Below are 22769 nucleotides of genomic sequence, written 5' to 3' on the forward strand. Positions count from 1 at the left end.
TACAGTCTGAATAGCCTTTAATCTTAAGAGAGAGAGTACTTGCTTTTGAGCCTATGCCCACTGATTTGGGGGTAGATCTGGCCAACTGTTTGGGGTTTAGAACGTGTGGAAGTGAAATCTGTATCCTTGGGAAATTATGTTTAAAACCCATTTGTCCTGGGTAATGAGTTCCCAGTTTTTTGCTTGCAGAGCAATCTTTCCCCCCTAAAGGAGCAGTCAGTTGAGAAGTGCTTGGAAGTTTTAAAGTTAAATCATTGAGACAGCTTACCATGGGGGGAGGTCTTACTACTCCCTGATTTGGAAGTGGGAGCCCCCCACTGCTTAGTCCTGTGCGTACCTTGGGACTGAAGCCTGGGTGTTCTGCTGGTTTTGGGTTTGAACTGAGAAGGCCTGAAGAGGCAGGAAAGGACCAATTTGTTGAGGGCCAATGCCTACTAAATCTAGGAGGCTGCACTTGGAAGAAATTGTTAACAGTTTGCATAGATTAAGCATTTTCCTCCATCTTTTTAAAAACAACTTCTGCTTTGTCGCCAAACAGGGAGCATCCAGCAATTTAGTTTTAACATGATCTAGCAAAGATTGCTCCTTAAGCCAAGCATGCCTTCTAAGTACAGACCTGGTGACAGCAGCCCTGCAAGATGCCTCTACTGAATCAAAACCACATTGCAAAGTATGTTTTCCAACCTGTTCAGCAGAATGCATTAAATTCTGTAAATCCTTATTTTCAGCACAATCAGGAATCAACATAATTTTCTGTTTAAGCAATCCAATAATATGCTACTGATACTTTAACATATGAAACTGGCAATTTTAAGGCCCTGATGGCCAAGGTTGCAGAGGTGTATACCTTCTTACCTCATCTATCCAAGGCCCTGGAATCTCTATCAGAGGGGGTAGGATTTTTGGAAGTAGTAGCCTTAATGCCCTTGGGTCCCTGCGAAATTGCCTCAGGATCCGCAGTAGGATTTTTAAAAAGGAACTTGTGAGAATCAGGAACCCTGTAATATCTATCAGGTTTTCTGGGAGCAGCAGAGTCAGGGGCCAAGCTAGATTCCGAAAAGGCATAGTCAACAATGTCCAGCACAGGAGGGACAGCTAAAGGCCTGTGTTGGGGCAGGAGTAAGAACCCTCTTAAGCCTCTTTTTTAGAATCAGTGTAATCCTGGCTTTCCCCAGTGAAAATGCTCCCTAAGAGTATGCAAGGTTTCACCAAAAGAAAAATTCTCTGGGGGAGAAGCAGGGGGAAATAGGAGTCCTCTGCATCAGAATCCTCATAGGTAGATAAGGGTAAATCCTGGTCATCAGAGGAGGCAGAAATTTCAGAATCCTGGTCAGAAGCATCATAAGCAAATTCAGTCCTAGGTCTTCAGCCATTCTTATTCGTTTTTTAGGCATATAGTCCTGACCATGCGGTCTGGGCGTCGGTTTCCTAGGCATTGTTTGAGTTTTAGGTCTATTAGAAGAAGATGGCATCTGTTTAATACGCAAGTCAGTAGGCCTGAATACACCCTCAAAAGCCGGTGCCTGCACAGCGGCTCCAGACTCATCCAAGGTAGAAACATCCGCAGGTTCCAAAGATGAAGCATCTCGTGGCATACCAGACTCCAAATGGGTCTCAGTAGAGGCCTGCGACTCTGAAGTAGCAGGCATCAGGAGCTGCGAAAGCAGCTCACCGAGTGCCGGCGAACTGGCGGCTAGCTTGGGAGAAGCATCATCGGCAGCTTTGGACCTAGGTGGCCTGTCTCTGTCTATTTTTGCATTTTTCCGGAATGTTGGTAGTCAGGTGGCTTACCGAAGACATATCTGGATAAATTGAACAGAGTACCAAAATATGTAGAAGCGAAAATGTACCGACGAAAAGTTTGTGGTTTAAATAAGGCACAAAACCGACAGCGAGGTATGTCGTGGTCAGGGCCTAGGGCCTAGGCAAGGAATACAGTACGAATGAAAATCTTTATGAGGTATTTGCTTGCCAAAAAAAATGCAGTTATTGACTTGTACTGGACATCGGTTTAGAGCAAGAAAAAGTTTCCCCAACAGGGTACTTAACTTTAGTTGAAGACCTCAGTTCTGAATCTCGAAAACAAAAATTTCAGGAGTTGGCCGACCGGCACTTGCGAACTGCTTCTGCTTTGGGCACTGCATGGCAAGAAAGACTGATGTAATGGCATCGGCTGCATGCTTTATACCCCTGACGTCATGGAAGATGAGACAGCAACCGACGCAGGACCCAAGACTTTGATAATCAGGGCTACTGCAAGCAGATAACCCAAATGTGATGACTGCAACAGTAAAACACGAACATCCAGATTCCTCTACCAGGCTGACGTCGGCCAAAGGCAGAGGGTCGGGGAGGAGAGGAGCAGCAGTAGTGCTAGGCCATATGGTCTTGGTCTTCTTTTTCGGCGGTCCCGAAGGTACATCGGATGAGGCCTCCATGGTTTAACCTCTGATTTTCTAGGTATAAGTTTAGAGCATGCAAACGCCTAGCAAACAGAGCAGGCCTTGTAGTTGTGCGACAGACTCAAGCAGAAGAGACACTGATCATGGGTGTCCTTATGAGAAATATGGCAGCAGTAGTTACACTTGCCCTTTCTGGATGACATGAACAGTCAATACATCATCATCTTTCGGCTGTTCCCATTAGGGGTCGCTACAGCAGATCATCTGTTTCCATTTCTTCCTGTCCTCTGCATCATTCTCTGTCGCACCAACCACCTGCATGTCCTCTCTCACCACATCCATAAACCTTCTCAGGTCTTCTTCTTTTCCTGTTACCTTCATCCGTAGCATCTTTTTCCCAATATACTCAGTATCCCTCCTCAGCACATGTCCAAACCAACGTAATCTTGCCTCTCTGGCTTTGTCTCCAAACCTTCGATGACATGAACAGTCAATACAATAAGTAAAAAAAAAAAAAAAAAAAAAAAAGCGGAAAGGTTCCCCTATGGGCTACTTATCTGACATCTCGAATCAGACAGCGAGAGCTGGAACACCTGGCATACGATTGGTGGCTGAGAAGTTCGGAGGGCTGTTGCATGCGGACAGCACTTTTATTGCCCACATTCCTAGAGCCACGTCAAACATCCCATGCACCATATAGGGACTGAAAACTTTTACATACTGGCTGGACGCACGCGAAGCAAGAGGAGTAAACCCACATGTGGAATACTGTAACATTGGAATAGAAGGACAAAGTTACAGAAGTATGTGCTCCCCCCCATACCCATCAAAAACTTTCCCATCCATATCAGAAAAAAGTGTAGGCTTGGAACTGACTAGGTGCTTTGCAGCACTGGGATCAACTAGAGCTATAGCTGCTTGGTCAGGTTTCGGAATAATGTATAAAAATAAAAGACTGAGGAATTTTATACATTCTATCTGCCTTTATAGGGACAGCTGGCCAACTATCAGAAAAACTGCAAGCAGTAATACACACATCCTCTAATGCAAACAAAACAGATGAATGTGTGTAGTATCTGCAAAATTCTTTTGTAGTAACTAATATTCTCTAAGGGACTGAGAAATTTCAGTGCTCTCCCACTGAAAACACTTGCACATTCTAGCAATAGTCAGAGAAAGGCAACCCACCACAGAGAATCGGAAACGGAGCTCTAAGTCTGAAACTGAAATCTGAGGAAACCAAATTTCATCTGATCCTGCATCATCCGGTTCAGATTCAGAATCTTGAAGCTGTTCTGGAAAAGAGGCATCCCTTTTTCTCTTTTTTACTAGAAACTACTTTACAAGAAAAATCATTAGTCTGAATTAAACCCGGGCAGTAAACTACTCCTGCCCAAAGAAATTTGAGAACTAGATACATTCTCGGTTTTTGCTTTCTTTCTGACGGGAAAATTAGGGCCAGTAGTGTTACAAATGGTGGCAACAGCTTCCCAAGGAAGAGTACAGTACTCTAATAACACTGAAACCTTCCCTGTTCCCTTGCCCAGGACCACCAAGAGTGGCTCTCCTCTGCCTACTGAGGGGACCCCAACAGCTGCAAAGAACATGGCTTACCTCTGGCCATGGTGGTTGTAACTGCTACAGAGGGACCCAAGATAAAAGACGCATGGTTTGAAATACAAAAAAATGGTGTCACAGCAGTCACCCACCTACAGCTGAGGCAAACTGTTCGCTCTGAAGAGCTTCACATCCAAAATCGTTTTCTAGTCTGCTCAGCTTGAGCTGCCTGAGAGGGTGCATGGAAGGTGCCCTGCTGCTTTGGAATCTGTTCAACTCTTCCAGACTTGTTAGGATATAACCCCATATAGCTAAAGCTACTACAGCAGTAATCAATATGATCAACATCGTGCAGTTCATCTGACCTCATAAAAGACTTGGTTCTCTTCAGGTACTATCTTACTTGTCTGTGATCTCCATGGAATGTAAACCCCCCATTCCCCAGGCAACTGGAAGGTTTAGTTGCAGGACACATTCATTACTTCTGATATGAAGTAACAGTTTGTGCGCAAGTTTACCCTATCTTTGTGGAAGGTTAAGAAAAGCTCTTTATACATAAATGTTTCAGCTCGGATACTCTTACTAAACCAGCAGCTGTAAGAAGGGTAGTCTTCCAAGTAAGATGCATGAAGAATGAAGAATGCTGTATCTGCTGGCTCAAAATGAAGTATGGTTAATTTCTCCAAGATGAGATTCAGACCACTGGCTTGGTAGAACTCTTTCATGGGGGTGCGAGATGTAGGATGTATTTAAGAAACTCCTTCACTAAAACAGAAGTTAAAGGGAGTATCACAGGCAAGCAAGCTGATATGACTCAGATGTGTACTTGAGCCAAGAGTAAAAACTTAGGCAGGCATTGTAGAAATATAAATACTTCACTAATTTTGGATCTTGGTCTTTCCTTTGGCTCCAGAAGAAAATCTTTTCCATTTGGCTACACAGACTTTCCCTGAAACTGGCCTCCTAGCTTCCATCATTGCTTTAAGCAAGTCTTCTGAGCAGAGGTACCCCAACGGTAATAAAAACGTATCCCCCATGCTGTTAGGTTGAGTTTGGATAGGTATGGATGCACCAAGGACTGCCTGAGCTGCATCAAGTGGTTCAAATGCTGGGGTAATAGATATGGTTCTTGATTTACCATCTATAGTTATGGTTCTTCACTTACCATCTATAGTACAAAGACAACCAACTCTGCCTTGGCCAGAAAGGAGCAATTAGCTTAATTTATAGTCTCCTCTTTTACTCACTGAATCATCCAGGAAGTAAATGAAAGGGAGGGAAAGTATATAGAAAAAGACCTGCCCAATTCAGCAAAATACCCACTGCCAATGTTAATTTATTTGGTGCATTGGCTGTTGTTCAGAGAAGCAAAGTGTTCTATTTCTATTGTTACCCCTCCGTGAGATCTTAAAAGGTGACCATATATAGCATACCCTCATTAGGATCTGCTGAGGCTCTGTGTAACTTGTTTGCAAGGGCATTCTCTTGAGATGGGAGGTAAGCAGCCCTCATCATCACTGGGGTTTGTATGGCTTCTTCTTACGCCTGCATTTCCAACCTGTAAAGAGGATAAGGGGCACTACTAGATATTTATATTCTCTTGGAACAAATGTACCCTGCATCTTTTTGTTTTGAAATATACGCTAACATTTTGATACAATGCTTAGAAACCACCTGACCTTTGTGTTATCAGTCCATTGCTGACAGAAAAGGACCAATTGGCCTCAAATCTTTAGGGGTCCTAGGGTAGGTTGATGGTGAAGGGTTGGAGTGGGAATTCTATGGCAGGGGAAGGAGAAGTTGTATATAGTCAATGCTGCTCCCTATTGTAGTTTTAGCCCTGATGGCCTCAAGAACTCCCTTTCCATGTGTCTGCCACTCTCGCTTCTGGGTACAGCCTACCTTACTACAGTTTCCCCCTACCCTTCCCTCCGGTAGTAAGGACATTGTTTTGTACAGTAATTCTCAATGTATTTTGGAATACAGGGTCAGACCATTTATTATTTCAGTCTTGCCACTCACTAAATCCATCCATCCAACCCCCCTCCATTTTTGCACATGGTATTGGGACATCACTTCAACCAGTTTCTTAAATTTCTTGAAATGGGCCTTCAAACAGCAACTCCCTGTTTAAGCTGCATTGAGACGCTGTCCCATGACATCCTCTGGGGGCCATGAAGTCTTAGCCAGACACGTCTCCTTATGACAGACTTGTCACATTAGCTCTGTATGCAACACCTCAAACATCATACCCACATTTACTAGCATGCCTGCCCACATATATGCAGTACTAACTTCATCCATAACTGCAGCCTTCACAGTTTTCTTCTACAACTCGCTCTATAGCACAATTAAATTTCTCAAGTCTGGCCTCAAATTCAAAGTTGCTGATATGTACATTTTCTACTTAAGACAGTCAAAAATCCTACTTTTCCAGATATTAGGAAGAGTGTTCTGCCCTGGAACCACCCAAGCTCCCCTAGCAAAATCCAAGAACACTTCAGCTGGATCTACTTCCAAATTTTTGTAAAGGAACTTAAATTCCCAGGTCATAAAACTCTCTGTCTTTCCTTCTTTCAGGAAAAGGGGGTTTGAGTCTGGCTCACAGTAACAAGCCTCAAACGGATTCTGGAGGGAAACCTAAAGTTCTGGGATGGCCTAGTCCCAAAATATCCTTATATTTTTTCTGAAATGCCGACACTTCTTTGGTTTGCCACTTAAAATAAATCATCTCTCAAAGGTCAAGGTTTCACCAAATGAGAAGCTTTCTTGACAAAAATAAAAAGATGTCATCAGCTGCATCATACCACGAGTGAAGATAGCTGAACCCTGCAGTCCAATCCCTCCACACACACACACACACAAAACTGAGTCTCACACTCTGGAAAGGTCTCCATGTCTCACCGCAGAAGGGGCTCTGTCGCATATCGTCTACTCAGAGGTGATCTCTGCTTAACATACAAGGCTATGTCAAACCCAGAGCTGTTGGACATGCTACACTTAAAGAAATCCCAATCCCTCAGAGCCACACGCTCCAGGGATCTAAACCTTGTCATCACAATAAACAAAACATGCTGACAGGATAGGTTCCTGACCCAGGGACTCCCCAGACTTTGGAATAGATTGCCCATACATGTCAAGCAGAGTGCCTCTTTGGCCCTCTTCAAAAGGAACCTTGACGATTGGATGGGAGAAAGGAAATTCACCCCGGGGATCACAGTCGCCCTGCTAAACAGGGGTCCAGGGAAGTAAATAGTGTGGGAAGAAATAACCAGGGAATTGTTATGGCTAGACTTGTATAGGCCCTAGGGCTGATAGCCTAGTACCAACCTATGAACCTATTCCAGAAATAGACTGTTGCTTGGGATCTGGCTGCAGAGTCTGAAGAAAATGGAGAACCCCCTAAGTCAGTTTAGACCAATATTACGGGAAAGGGCACATCACACTGCAGACTAAGACATGGCAGATGTTTATTGATCTGACGTACAAGTCATAGCTGAACAGGCTGCCATGAAGCATTCGTGTGTGTGTGTGTGTGTGTGTGGGGGGCTGACCTGCACCTTACAACTGTGAACATTTTCTTTTTTCTTTTGGGGTTATCACCCTACCCTTCTATAACCACATCACATCCTTTGGATTTGGATGGCATGGACTCGGCATCCAAACTAATCAGAATAACTGCTTCTTCAATCTTTGAGGGTATATTAGAGGTCGAAAGCATAACTGCATAACTGCCTCCAAAAGGAGTAACAGAGGCCTTGGTGGTGCCAAGTGTCAGATCTAGAGGACAGAAGTGATTAAAGCATTACAAGTGATTAGGAAAAAGTGGTACACCAGGATATTAGAGTGTCAGGATTTCCCCATGGGGACTAGTAATAAACAAATATGTCTTACTGAAGTACGGTTTAAACAGAAAATACAAATGTAATATCAATGTTTGGTCACTAGAGGGAGCCCTTACATTAGATTTTTTTTTTATACACACACACATTATATATATATATATATATATATATATATATATATATATATATATATATATACATATATATATATATATATATACACAATATATACATACACACACACATATATATATATATATATATATATATATATATATATACACACACACACACACACACACACACACACACACACACACACACACATTTTAATTATAACTAGGGTTGCCACCTTTCATTGTGGCTAATGCCACCCCCCCCTCCGCATCCACACCCTCCCCTGCCCTCTCGCCCACACTCCACCCATTTTGTGATGTCACTGCAACATCGGGTTGGGAACGTCCTCTTTTTCCATTCCTAATGCCCACTTTCCATTGATTTGCTATGCTTTTCTGCAAAAAAAGCATAGTAAATCAGCTGATTTACAAACTCAGAAAGTCTGTTTCCTTTTTTGAAACAGAATACCGGAGTTTGTAGAGTGTTTTCCGGACTACCGGAGAATCAATTTGATTTCTGGATAGTCTGGAAAAAACAGATGGGTGGCAGCCCTAATTATAACCAATATTTATATTCATTTTTGCACGCTGTTTGCACAAGCATGACTTAACCACACATATAATTTATAATAATGGTTATGCTTTTTATAGGTTCATAGGTTGGTGATAGGCTATCGGCCCTAGGGCCCATACAAGCCTAGCCATAGCAATTCCCTGGCTATTTCTTCCCACAGTATTTATTTCCCTGGACCCCTGTCTAGCAGGGCGACTGACGTGATCCTCGGGGGGAATTTCCCATCCCCCATCCAATCCAGGTTCCTTCTGAAGAGGGCCAAAGAGGCACTCTGCTTGTCATGTATGGGCAAGTCCATTCCAGAGTCTGGGGAGTCTCTGGGTCAGGAACCTATCCCTCCAGCATGTTTTGTTCATTGTGATGGCAGGTTTAGATCCTTGGAGCGAGCGTCTCTGAGGGATTGGGATTTCTTTAAGTGTAGCTCTGGGTTTGACATGGCCTTGTATGCTAAGCAGAGATCACCCCGGCGTAGACAATATGCGACAGACTATAGGTGGAGTTTTTTTTTTTTTTTTTTTTTTTTTTTTACGACAGTCAGCATAGGGCATCTGCTTTAGGCCTGTGATTCTTTTAGTGAGGTATTCATGTGGCCTTTCCAGTTCTTGCAGATGTAGAGAGGTACATACCAAATGGGGCGTTGCATTCTATAATGGATCTAATGAGGGATGAGTACAGTGGGACAATGACCTCCAGTGAGTGCTTTATAGGAGTGCTCTATGTGTATTTTGATATTTTGTGCATATTTTAATGTGTTTTAAGACAAGATAGTTTAGTGATGTTTTTAACTGAATTGATATGCTTATAAATTAAAAGTAGATGGGATACATTGCATATGATGAAGTCCTTGTACTAGGGACAAAAACGCGGTGATTACCGTTATGCATTTATGTGTTTTGGATATTAAAGTATTAGTTTACATTACTTGGCCATGGTCTGCCTTTTTTCGGCAATTTCTGGGTGCTATTTGGACTTTGGTTACAAGTTTCCAAATTGTGGTACCTTTATCCAGTTAGTCTTTTGGTTTTACTAGTAATAAACAAGTTACCCGTAAACAGAAATATGCAATATAAAAAGAAAGTTTAAAGTGTGTTTATTTTGTGGCCAGGAAGAGACAGACAAGCATGTTTTTTTTTGAAATATACAAGAGTGGTGAAACTCTTGGAAAAAAAATGAAGAAATTTTTCTGAGAATATTAAAATGACAGAAATACATATATGAGTATCATAAACTATGGATAATATAAGAATAAAAAGAAAATACAGGAGAATGGCAGATATGGATTTATGTAATAAGAGTTATTTGGAATGAAAGACTGAATGAAAATTTGTTTAACGGGAAATGGATTTAAGCAGATTTATTGCAAAAAATTAGACTATGGTTATAAAAGAAGGTGAGGGGGTCCATTATGGAAGAACAAAGACTGCTACAAGAAAAATGATAAACAGTAAAAATAAAATGTGTTTATATGTGCATGTAAATATGTATGTTTTGTAAATATGTAAAGGTTTTTACAATGTGTTAAAAAAGGACCCCTACTTTTTTCAATAGCAACATCCAAATGAGCTATCACTAACTCGACCAGATGGAACCTCAATTTAATGTCTCATTTGGAGGGTGACACACTTGGGAGTGCAGCACCCCCATTATGCTGCATAGCAGTGTCAGTAATCAATCTACCTGGTGTGGGAATAGAACTCCACAGCCTTCTGCACTGAAGGAGTGTGTGCTACACCTACTACATCATGGACACTGACTAAAATATCTCTTCAAATCCTAAACCACCTTGTTCTATGGACAAGTCAACTTAATCCACTTATCTCCTACCCTCTTCCCTTCCCAAATAAATTACTTCATCTCTATTAAATTATGATCCACAACTTCTCCTCTGGTTGATAAAAAGTATGCCTGACCCATATACAAAATTAAACTAACTAGGAACATTTTCACTGCTTGTAACTTACTATCCGTAATCAAAAGCTTACATTTCTCAATTTGTGTGTTATCTTTTATTTATTCTCCTTCCCCACATCCTTGACTGCCACAATAGAATCCTTTTTAATCCACGTACCTAAATACTTCATGTTATCGTGTCCACATAAATCTGCGTATTGCTGAACCTATACATAAGTGGGCACATAATTCACTACTACAGACAAAGTTAAGTACTTACCATAACACTAGATCCACATTATCTTCTATCCTCAACTTTCAGAAAAGAGAACACTGGATCCTATATTTTATCTTCATTTATTTTAGATCCTGAAAAGACTTGAAACCATCTCAAAACATTCTACACCACCTAGATATCCTATTCTGGCTTTATTAAATACAAAACACTGTCTGCAAATAAAGCTGATTTTTTTTGATTGCCATACCAGTTATATTATGCTACAAGTATTACCCAAAACTGATAATGGAGTGAAGAAAATAAGAACTACACAACTCTTGCAACTTCAAAACCTGATCCTAATCAGTTCAGCCGCCACCATTTACCACCTGGAGACATCTAGAAGCACGAGTCTCATGGGGTTTTAATTCCAGTCAAGGTTTTTTTCCCTTAAGATGATGATAAATCAGTCTGAGTGTCATTAACAGATACCGGTTAACCCAAACACTTGCAGTTCAAATGGGTTTAAAAAGTCAGTAGTCAAAACAAGTACCTGCATGAATAAAGAATAGACTAAATTACTAAAATGCCAGTTACAAAAGTACAGCAGTTTAGAAGCAAACTTCTTAACGAGTTTCTAGTAGCATCACTTCTCACTGGGCATGGGTTTTTTTCAGTAACCACTTCTCACTGGGCATGGTTTTTTTTCAGTAACCACTTCTCACTGGGCATGGGTTTTTTTCAGTAACCACTTCTCACTGGGCATGGGATTTTTTTCAGTAACCACTTTTTCAGTAACCACTTCTCACTGGGCATGGGTTTTTTTCAGTAACCACTTCTCACTGGGCATGGGATTTTTTTCAGTAACCACTTCTCACTGGGCATGGGTTTTTTTCAGTAACCACTTCTCACTGGGCATGGGATTTTTTTCAGTAACCACTTCTCACTGGGCATGGGATTTTTTCAGTAACCACTTCTCACTGGGCATGGGATTTTTTCAGTAACCACTTCTCACTGGGCATGGGATTTTTCCAGTAACCACTTCGCACTGGGCATGGGATTTTTCAGTAACCACTTCTCACTGGGTATGGGTTTTTTTCAGTAACCACTTCTCACTGGGCATGGGTTTTTTTCAGTAACCACTTCTCACTGGGCATGGGTTTTTTTCAGTAACCACTTCTCAATGGGCATGGGCTTTTTCATACGGCTACAGCTCACTGGGCGTGGGCTTTTTCATACGGCTACAGCTCACTATGTCAAATATAAATGGTGCTGCAATCTTGAACGTTTTGCAAAGACAGACTGGACAGACAGTACACCACACAGCTAAACATTAGTGTCCTGAAGTCCAACATAATTTTAGCGTCATTAAAAGAGTCACTGATGTGATGAAAGGCTTGCAAGAGCTGAATAAAGTAGTTAAAGCATTACCCATTGCTTACAGCTGAAGAAGCGCCATTGAAAATGGCAAAGGTCAAATTCTTTTCAATAGTACCTGCATACTGCCCTTTACAAAGTAATAATGTACAGAAATGTCAATAAATGTATCCTTACTATGAATGCAATAAAAGAAACAAGTCACTCAGGTGTTTGAGATAGCATGCAGGGGATTCTAAGTTATAACAGAATGTCTCCACCTTGATGAAGAACCTCTTCCACTTAGCAGATTCCCCAGTCGGTGAAAGTCTTCTTAATGGCTTTAAATCACCTCAAACTCCTGGGAAGGAGTGAAAGTAGTAGAAAACTTAAAGGAATAAATATGCCCTGAGATAGAACCAAATGCCAGCCAAAATGTGGGAATTTTTTTCTTAGCCTGAGTCAGGCTGGTTTCCTGTTTTACCAGGGAGAAGAAAGCCTGAAACTACACCCTTTGCAATCACCATGGGGTGCAATGAGGGAGAGTTTTGCTCTCTTCTGAATTTTGCAATGAAAACCTGAAGTCAAACATTATATAGAAAAGCATACGAGAATCTTCTCTATGATGGGACAATATGAGTGCACCATTAACTCTCATTTCTTCTGCTGACACAAGAACAAGGAAAGTATTGCATCTCTTTACTGGCAAATAGCTTCATCTCCAGGTTGCTCCACACTACTAAAACCATAACCAGAAAACAGTCTTGTTTCCAAATTCCAGGTAAAGGATAAAACTAAGACCAGCCAAGCCAAATAATATATTCACTTTCACTACGATGCAATCATCTTCATTATAGACGACTAACTGGAAAGCCCACATTGATGGGGGATTTACTTTTTCCCCAAGCAATGCAACAGCTCAGGTTGGCTCCTGAACCAGTTAATGAATGATCCATGAGAACATGCAACAGATTCTGCTACATGGTGCTCAAAATGGTGCGACCTACCAATTTAAAGCACAGTGGCAAAAACCATAACAATGGCACATTAAGAGTCCGATGGCTTTGTAATCAGACACCTCTCAGTTCACTAGAAAAACATCCTTGGTCATGTGAGTGGGGACCTGTGAAGATTATGGCCCCAGTATGGCTAAAGAGGCACAGAAGAATCCATGCTTATGTCCTCCTGATAGTTGAGTACACAAAGTAGTATAACTTCATAAACCCTTTTCTATTGGCAGGTATGATCAATACACGAGTGTTTATAACTCTGTCCTGATGAAGGAAAGCCTCCGTACAGGACCAGAAAAAAAACTTCTCCCAATTTAGAGAGACAGATGCCAACCACCTTACAGGGTGTGCAGCAATAGAAGAGTGCTAGCAAAGGCCACTACAGATCACTTTTCCACATAATTAAGCACCTGAAGTTATTTTGCAAGTTATCTGCCACCCTGGCTAGCACATCAGTAAAAAAAGACAACTTGTTTTGAAAGTGAAGTTAAAAAAAAAAACAGGAACTCGTGTAGACCCTAGTGTTTACATGCAAAAAGGCAACCATCTTATGCAGTAGCAGCATCGGCATCCTCAATCATCAGGGCATCCAGGTACAGCAGGACACGAGTCCCTGGGTCTACATCCAAAACATAACATTTACTTACTTAAGCCCGGGATGGGATGGAATTATTCAGCCCCATTTCAGAAGCTAGTATGTGAAGAACCTTTTTGCCTTTCTCCACAGGAGAAACAGGCCCCACAGGCCCCCCCCCCCCCAAAAAAAAATGTGTAGGCCTTTCTAGAAGCTTTTTCTAGATAACAAATGTCTCCAAACTGGAGTTCATACTGAAGTGGGCACTGTAAGATGTGTCAGTCAAATGACATCAAGAAATCTATATTTAGGTTTAGCATAATGGTTAAGTTCTTCACTCCATAGACACAATGAACACAGTTCGATTCTGTCATGGATTATTAGCTGGACTTAAAATGATCCTTCAGGGCAGTTAGCACAGTAATCACCTATTTGGGGTTGAATGTTGATACAATAGTTATGGTGTTTTCACAGTCACAAGGAATAGGGTTTGATTCTCACCTGTGAAAGGGAAACTGGTTAGGCTTAAAGTGGCTCATAAGGTTCTCTAACCTTGTACTTGCCTATATATTCCACTGTGTCCTCGTTTGTATAATGGTTAAGGTGTTTACTTCATAGATACAACATACAGGGTCTGATTCTCACCTTTGAAGTAGAAATTGGCTAGGCTTAAAATTGTAAGCCTAGTACTTACCTATGAACTATAAAATGCAAGGATGATGGCTGCCCAAGTTAGGGCAAACTGAAAACTGGAACCCCACAAACGGTAATGCAGGGTAGTCAATAATCAGGGCAGCAGCCACTGCTCTAGAAGAGTTCTTACTTGAGAGAGTTAGCAGTTGAAACTAAGGAAGGCAAAGCTGGTCTGAATATTTGCATGGGGGTCTCTCGTTCTGTAACATACCTTCTTGGAGAACCTGCATCACATCACATCTCTCTATATTGTTCAGTGACAATCTTCCACTTCTGAAGAATATTAAAACTAAGTCCTGGAAGGTCCATCAAAAGATGGCATCACACCAGAAAGTAATATATAGAATTGCCTGCCTGAGCTCATCTTTAAATAAGAAAAGCCACTCCCACTTTAGGCAGGCACACGTTCCTAAGCACTACACTGAACTATGTGAAATCTTACTACAGAAGCTATACAAAAAAGCTTCTTTTCCAGACTCTCTAATCAACAATTCGTGGTATGCCAGTTTTAGCTGAATATGGTCTTGCTCATTCAATTTTTCCAATTCTTCTGGGTTTCTAATAGCATGACAAGAATGGATCCCATTCCTAAGTCAAAGTAAGAAAAGGGATAACTGGATTTGGGAAAGAAATTAGAGGCGTCATTCCTACACTGGCAAATGAACATCCTCACTCATCTTGGACTTGGGCAGTAAAAGGTGGAAAGGTGCTTTGTTCTCTGGGATCTATGCTGGACTGAAAAGATAACACTGGATTCTGATGTCAGATGCTCAGTCACAGTGTCATCTCACTCTGGAGGCTTTTAGAGACATCTGTGAATTCAGCAGTTTCAAGGTTCCTAGTGTAGCATCCTTCAGAAAAGGCTGTTTAAGGGAAATGGCCCACTAGGATACTGATTTACATGCAGGTGAAAAGACCAGGGATGCTTAATCATCCTCATCAATGAAAGGAGGACACTTTTCCTCCACTAATCCTAGGTTTAACTGGGATGGGGGTTGCCCAAGGTCACCCAAAGCAAGTAGTAGTAAGTGAACAAGCAAACCATCAGGTTTGAAGTGGCAGGGTCCAAATACTTGTGCCAGCACACTCCGGAGGCAGCTCTTGGTCAAGGGTGGTCTAAATTGCCCCCATGGTGCTAGTGCAAATTATGTCTCTTGCAACCATCAGAACAATTCTGACAAAATGAGCACATTACGTAAACGTCCTGTGTGGACTAGACATGCACAAGTCTGAACTTGAACTGGCAAGGTGAGGTCAAACCACTGGAAGCCTCCCTGACCCAACTTCTTCCAGACTGCTTTCACTGAGGGAGAATTAGATTCCTTACATATTAAGTAAACCAGAAATCTGCATTCTCCAGAAGGTCAAAAGTGGGATAGAGTCTATGCAGATGCCTCAGGATACAGCTCTCTCATGAAAAGAGTGTGATTTTCAAGCTCCACTCACTGTTTGAAGGTGAATGGTTTAAGACTGATGCCACTTTAGTGGAGGGGAATTTACAACACAAGAACAAACAGCTGGCTTCAAAGCATATTAGATATATACCCATAACATTCTCTACTTTCTTGCACTTAGCTGGCACCACCACGAGACCAAAAAAGGACACTTCTCTCTCTCTCTCCAGCTTATGACTATTACGGGGCTGAAATGCTTCAATTTACTGTAGTGCTTCACACTGTAGAATAATTATAGATAGTGTGGTGGGAAGGCTTATGGCCCAGTAACCATAAGAACTCCTACATTTTGATATTCTATATATTAAATAGAAGACCTTTAATAAGTACAGGGATTAACAAGTGATATGGGAAAATGTCAGAAAAGAACGAGGGGAATGCAATCATAATTCAGAAAAAAAAGTCATTGCATGTGTTGGTCAGAGGCATGCATGCCCCACAGCAAGAAAGGTACAAAAAAACTATGAAATTTAAGATGAGCTATCAGAAGAGGAAATACCAGTTGCACACTGCAGAAAGCTCCCAAAATGAAATCTACAGGTACATCGTGCAAACAAGACATTAATAGAAAACACAAAAGTAGTAGACGCAATGCTTTTTCCAAGTAGTAAACCATGGAGACAACTGCCATCAAGAACACAAAAAGGCAAGAGAAAGAAAAAGATAATCTGTAGACTGTGCTGTGCATCTGTTTTATTAGAAAGACATCCATAAGGCAACACACTGTAGTAGCTTACGGTCCAAAGATGACATCAAGAAACACTACACAAATGAAACATGACCAATAAGCATGTCCTCACAAGACAGGGCACCCACTAATTTTGGATTTATTTGGCAGTCTGAGATTCCCACAGTTAGCGCAGAACATTAAGTCTACGAGCTGCTTCCTCAAATCCAGGATCTGATTCTGTCAGTCTACATTTGCCTGCTGGGCGACTCTGAACAAATCACTTAACCAGCCAATAATCCTGGGCTGACTCTGAAAAAGATCCATGTGGGTCAGTGCTCTCTACCCTGGTTAACAAAATAAACAAACCAAAAATGCTAATTAGGAAGTAAACTCTATAAAACAACATTAAACTACCAGCAAATTAACATGATGGTCTTTTGCAATACGCAATCATCTGTGAAGTTGAAAATCCTGCACTATTCATCCAGTAAACTGCTGCTGTTGTCTACAGTTGTTAAAGAGCACTATCATGTCAGACTGCAAGATTCAACAGGTTAAGGCAAGGAACCTTGAACTAAAAAGATCTCCACTTGAAACCTGCTAATCCATTTAAGCAACTTAGTCACACCATCAGACATCTATTTTGCATAGTGGATCTTGTGCAGTTAAAGTAAGATTAAATCACCTTATTTTTAGTGGAGTCTGTTTACTCATAGGTTAATAGGCAATTACTAGACTAATGGCACAACAGCCTTTACAAGCCTAGCAGATAATACCCAGGATATTACATTATATCTTAATTTCCCAGAACTGGGATGGGGGTAGTATAAGGGTAGTGGGTCTTTGGTGCCTTGAGTTATTTTACAGACTGCCTCTGCAGTAACCCATGAGTGAATTTAGCATTAACCCATGAGTGAATTAACAGTTCCTATCCATCTATCCAAATTCTTTTCAAAGAGAATGAGGGATGGGTTTTGTTTTATGAAGATGGAAAGTTTATTCCACTGACAAGATAGCCTTTGGAATACAAATCTGTCTCTCCAGCAAGTTCTGTTATGAATCCACCAAATAACACATCTAAGACGCTGGTTCCAGTATCACTTCCCCAAAAAGACGCTCAAGAGCTCGGGCCGTAAAATACATACACTATTATAACAAATGAAATACTGGTTAAGCGCTTTCAGCTACCCATAGTAGACTTCATCAGAACAATTTCATTGCTCAGCTGAATTAAATAATAAACTCCCAATCACATTGATCAATCAATTAAACTAATACATATTCATTCCCTTTCATAAATATGCCTAACAGATGAATCCTTTAAAAATACATCCTACCTAAAAAGTCACACTTATGAAATACACTCTTGTAAAAAAAATTAAATATAAACACTAGTTAAAATCATATACATAACACAATACATTCTAACTACACCATGTCTGACAAAAAAATTAAAACAATAAAAATTTATAAAAATCTATATTCTTGCTTTTAATAATGGTTTGATGGGTATATTGTCATTTATGCCCAGGGTGTAGCTGCATTTAATAAAATTTGCCATTTCACTTCTCTTTCTTACCTTCACATTACCCCCCCCCCCCCCGATCAATCCTAAGCTGTTCTAAAATGGCAAACTTAAAAGTATAACAGTTGGCACTCCCGACAATGTGCCTATTATAGGGCATTGTTCAGATTTTTCCTCTTAATACTATACAGGTGGTTATATATTCTGTTTCTGAGGCGTCTATCGGTTTTGCCCACATATAAACTTGGACAATTAGTACACTTAGCTAAAGAAATAACATGTTGTGTCTGATAATTACCTTTCTTAAATCTAATCACCGTACCGTTAACATTACCTAGTATAAGGTTTTGTCTTCTAACACTGCAGGACACTGGTTACAATGTCCACATTTACTAGTGCCCCCCTCCATTCTGTCATTTTTGCTATTTGTAAAAATTGTTTCAGATTTTCTTGTTAAATTACATCCAGTCAGTGATACTGGAACCAGCGTTTTAGACGTGTCATTTGGTGGATTTACAGTTGGCTTTCGCTGGTGTGAGTTTGTTTTTTATTAAGTTCTGGTATGAGTCATTTAAGGTTCAGGTTCATGGAATGTGTAACCCTCAATTTTTCATGAGAATATGTAACACTTTCATCAGGGCTGGATAATAGAATGTCTAGTAGGTCAGGCATAAGTCGCCTCTCAATAAACAATATTTATTTGTTTTACATTTATTGGGATAGTCCGACTGGGTCAGCAGCCCACTTTCAGAGGAGGCCCAGGAGGGAAAGCCCCAAGTAAATTGACAAAAGGTTACTATCTGTGCTCCTAGGTCCATCACCACTGGACCTACTTTGGGGGGAAGGTGCTATCATTATAACTTGCAGGGATATTGGACTTACTGAAGAGTAGGATTACACATTTTTTTAGCATTTAGTCTCAAACCATGCTTTTGGCACCAGTCATCTGTCATTTTTAGGTCTGTTCGTAGGACATCAACATCATTTGGGGAATCAATGTTTGCTCCCAGCTTACAGTCGTTGGAAAGCTTGGTAAACCAAAGGCCCCCAACACTGGCTTTCACTTTGTTGAAGTATATACCAAACAGGAGGGTTCCCAACACTGAGCCCTGTGGGACACCACTAGTAACAGGTTTATCAGAAGTGTATTCACCTATCCGGACAACATGTGCCCCATCATTGAGCCAGTTTGCTAGCCATCTGACAATGTAGGGGTTTATGCCTAACTCAGTAAGTTTATCTATGATCCCAGAGTGGAGCACTGCATCAAAAGGTTTGGCTAGGTCTAGATAAGCAGTATGTAAAGTTTTGCCCTCATCCATGGCCCTGGTGACTTTCCCAAAGTCCACCAGATTAAGCTGGCAAAAGCTCCCTTTTACAAAGCCAAATTGGGTTTGGTCCTTTGTTTGGAGAATTCCTATGTTGTTATTCATCAGGTCCATGATAATTCTCTCCATGGCCTTGCAGATAAGACTAGTCACGTGTATGGGTCAGTTGATGGGCATCCCTTGTGCAGAAGGATGTCTGTTGCAGTCCTCCATTCCTCTGGGACAAAGCCCATCCACAGGCTATGGTTTATAGTGGCACTGATACGTTCTGTTTTAAGCTATTTAAGAAGCATCCTGGAAAGTTTTCTGGACCCCTGGAGGTCATTTTGTGGCTTTAGCAAGTGGTGTAAGGACCTATTCCTTCATAATGACCTGTAAGGGAATGCTTGCAGATATTTTTTGGGTATGGTAGGAGATGGAGGAAAGAAGTTTAATTTGAACTTTTTGGCCAGCAGGTTTGCTATAGTTTCAGGCCATGTGCAAATGTTGCTGTTCATGATTAACTCGGTATATTGCTGAGCACCCCCCCCCCCCACGAGGTTATGAACCCAATTAAAACAAATTCTTACGATTGTCTTTCACCTGGGAGGCTATCTTTGTCTCAGTTTGCTTTGGCAGATTTGACTAGCTCTCTAATTGGTTTGTTTAGACTTTTGAGTATCTTTTTGCACTGCTTTGTCTGTTCCTTCTTGGCTTTGGAGAGGATGTTTTTCCTTTTGTTGAATAGCCTATTTATGCTAGGGATCCACCAGGGTGATTTATTTTTCCAGTAATCCTAGGCTTGACTTGGACAAGTACTACCCTCCTCTATGCAGCTATGAATATGGTTATACAGTGCTTGTGTGTACAGCTCAGAGTAGGCCTCGGTGTCAACCAGGTTCGGGGGGGGGGCTTCGAAGTTTAATAAGCTGTCACTGAGATAACAGGCCTTAGCAAAGTTCTTAACAGGTTTGGAGTTTGATGGGGAGTTTCTACGTTAGTTTTACCAAAGGAGGTCCACTGTGTGGCCAGATCTTACCAGGGAGCAGTTAATGCTCAGGAAGGAGAAGCATCCCCTAATGTTCATAAGTACTAGGTCCAAGATATTTGTACCTCTAATTGAGGAGCTACCCTGTTGCGCTCCAGGGTGTTTGTGTTTAAGTCCAAAAACCTGTAAACAGGTGAATTATGGGTCATATAAGTCTCCCAGTTTATGGAGGTGTAGTTGAAGTCACCTATAAGACTAGTGTTAGGCGGAATGTTAAGAGTTTCCAACAGGTTTAGGTATGAGGTGTGGTTTTCTAGACTCATGTTACGGGATCTATAGTTAACAAGGATATGACAGGGGGTCACACCTATGGTTAGCTGGGCTTGGAGCAGCTCAAGCGTGTCATATTTTGGACCAGTCTAGCAGTGTACTTATCCATTATGAACACTGATACACTTCCACCAGTTTTATCCTGAGCAGAGGGGGATCAAAGGGTTTGAAAGACATTGTAGCCTTTGATAGCCAGGTGCTTTCCATGGTTCAGGACCATGTTTTCGTGACTGCACTTATGTCTGCATTCTCCAGGGTGAGGAGTGCTTCCAGGGAGTGCAGATTTTCATTTAAACTCCTAGCAATGAGCAGCAGTACCTCTAGATAGACGCGAGTGATTTCTGTTATTTTGGAGGGTTTAATTACTTGGCACAGCCTAAACAAAGGCACTATGGGGATGGATACAGTTTTTGCCAGTAACTGGACACCAAGTGGTGACAAGTGCAAACCATCTCTGGCAAAGCATCATGGTTTGTCAATGTCTCTCCAGGCTGAAAGCTACTAGATCCCCTTGCTGTGACACCAGAAACTAAGCCAGTTGCTGAAGTCAGTTATTTTACATAATGGTACTCGTGGTTTAAAGACCCAACTGCATGCGCGATCTGGCAGATCCTGGCTCCAGACAGACAGCTAGCTGTGATCTTCTCCTTGTTTAACCTGGTAAGGGGGACATCAGTATGTCTTACAATGGAATCCCCAATAACTAGAATGTTTGGTTGTGTGATGTGTTGCCTTATGAGCTTGGAGGCGGGGCTACTATGATTTTTGGAGTTATTTGCTGTGTGAGGTGTTCTGAGTGTGTACAGGGCTACTGAGAGATGCTTTTAGTTGTCTTAGAAGTTACCTCCTCATATGAGAGTCTGTGCCTTTGTTCCTTAGTGTTGGTAGTGAGTGTTTTGGGTGTAACACTGAACTTGGCTTGTATTTTTCACTTGTGCATGTGAGAGTTTTGCCTTCAATGACAATGTGTACCTACACCTCTCAACACTGTGTTCATCCTCTCCACAAAATTATCCTTCCAGAAATTAACGATTTGCCTACTAGACAACTCCAAGCAAGTCACTTACCCAGACAGTGCTCCTTGACAGAGTCTGAAAAAGATTCAACTGGAACAGTGCTCCAACCTGGTGAACACATACATACAAGCTAATAAATAAAAGGAAAAATGGGGAGGGAAAAAAGGCCCGCCTTCCTTAATCATACCCATACCACCATAAGTGGTATCAAATCTTCTCTCACCATGTTTAGCCTACTCTTAAGTTGCAGCTACTTTTAAGCACTTGCTTAGTAAGCTTTTATGAACTTACCTCTACCTCACTTTCCTTTTTAGCAAGCGTATCAGTCAAGTCCTGAATTTTGTCAGGCAATGCACCATCAATTTTCACATCTTCTGGAAGCTGGTCGGTCTTCAGCTGTTCAATTGTCTCATCTTTACTATGCAGTACCTGCTGTAGGTGTTCGATAAGTCTAGAAATTTCAAAACAAATATACATGTTAAAAGTATGATTAACATGCCACAATTTTTGACAAATGGTACTGGAATGCAGCTGAGAGACTCAGAAAATATAAAGAGTTGTGTGAATGTACTCATAATAGCATATTTTTGAAGGGAGAGAATAGTAAATCATACTTGGACATCAACTCTCCACTGTAGCACTGCAATGTCTGTTTTTCTTCCAAAGTCTTTCTAAGTCAATACTGGTCTCATTCTGAAGTCAGCATAGACATCAGCTAGAGCGTGCCCACTGCAAAAGCTATGCTGGTAAGTGGTATCTTCAGTTGTGAGATAGACAGTGAACAAACTTCTACTGACACCATGCTTATGGATTGGTGTAAAATGAAGCACAACCATGTACAATTTTAACTTCCTGCTTGCAATCACAAAATACATGTTAATGGAATAATTACCACTGTTTCTGGCAAAAACAACTATGCCAGTTAAAAAGATAACACGGTAGTGCCAGGATATACAGAGAAATAGCCTTGGCTGAGCTAAGTGACAAGAGTTTGACGAGGTTTATATTTAAAATCAAACAATTTGAATTTGTAAAATGAATACAGATTCTCTTGATCCTTCAAGCTAAATTCCCATAAGCTCTCATTAGCAACTTTGTGTTCCTCTGTTTTAGCCAAGTCGTTAAATAGCTTATGTCAGATATATGGTCATCTTTCCAATCAAGATTCACAACATTTCAACAAACCTCTGACCACACCACTATAACAGATTCACATCTACTTCTGGATTTTCTTAAGTCATACTG

At 41.1% G+C, this 22769-nt stretch overlaps 1 protein-coding gene across 5 annotated transcripts in view; it reads right to left on the bottom strand.

The window, feature by feature from the left end:
- LOC122791042 (myomegalin-like) overlaps window positions 1–22769 on the bottom strand; it is a 3200315-nt gene that overhangs the window by 2736393 nt on the left and 441153 nt on the right. For all 5 annotated transcript variants that reach the window (XM_044058817.1, XM_044058818.1, XM_044058820.1 and 2 more), the window contains exon 8: window positions 21816–21975. In XM_044058817.1, coding sequence (XP_043914752.1) covers window positions 21816–21975 — 160 coding nt within the window. The remainder of the gene's footprint in view (window positions 1–21815; window positions 21976–22769) is intronic.

Source organism: Protopterus annectens, chromosome 16.part0 (assembly GCF_019279795.1).
Source record: "Protopterus annectens isolate FY-2018-M chromosome 16.part0, PAN1.0, whole genome shotgun sequence".
In the NCBI taxonomy this organism is placed as follows: Eukaryota; Metazoa; Chordata; order Ceratodontiformes; family Protopteridae; genus Protopterus; species Protopterus annectens.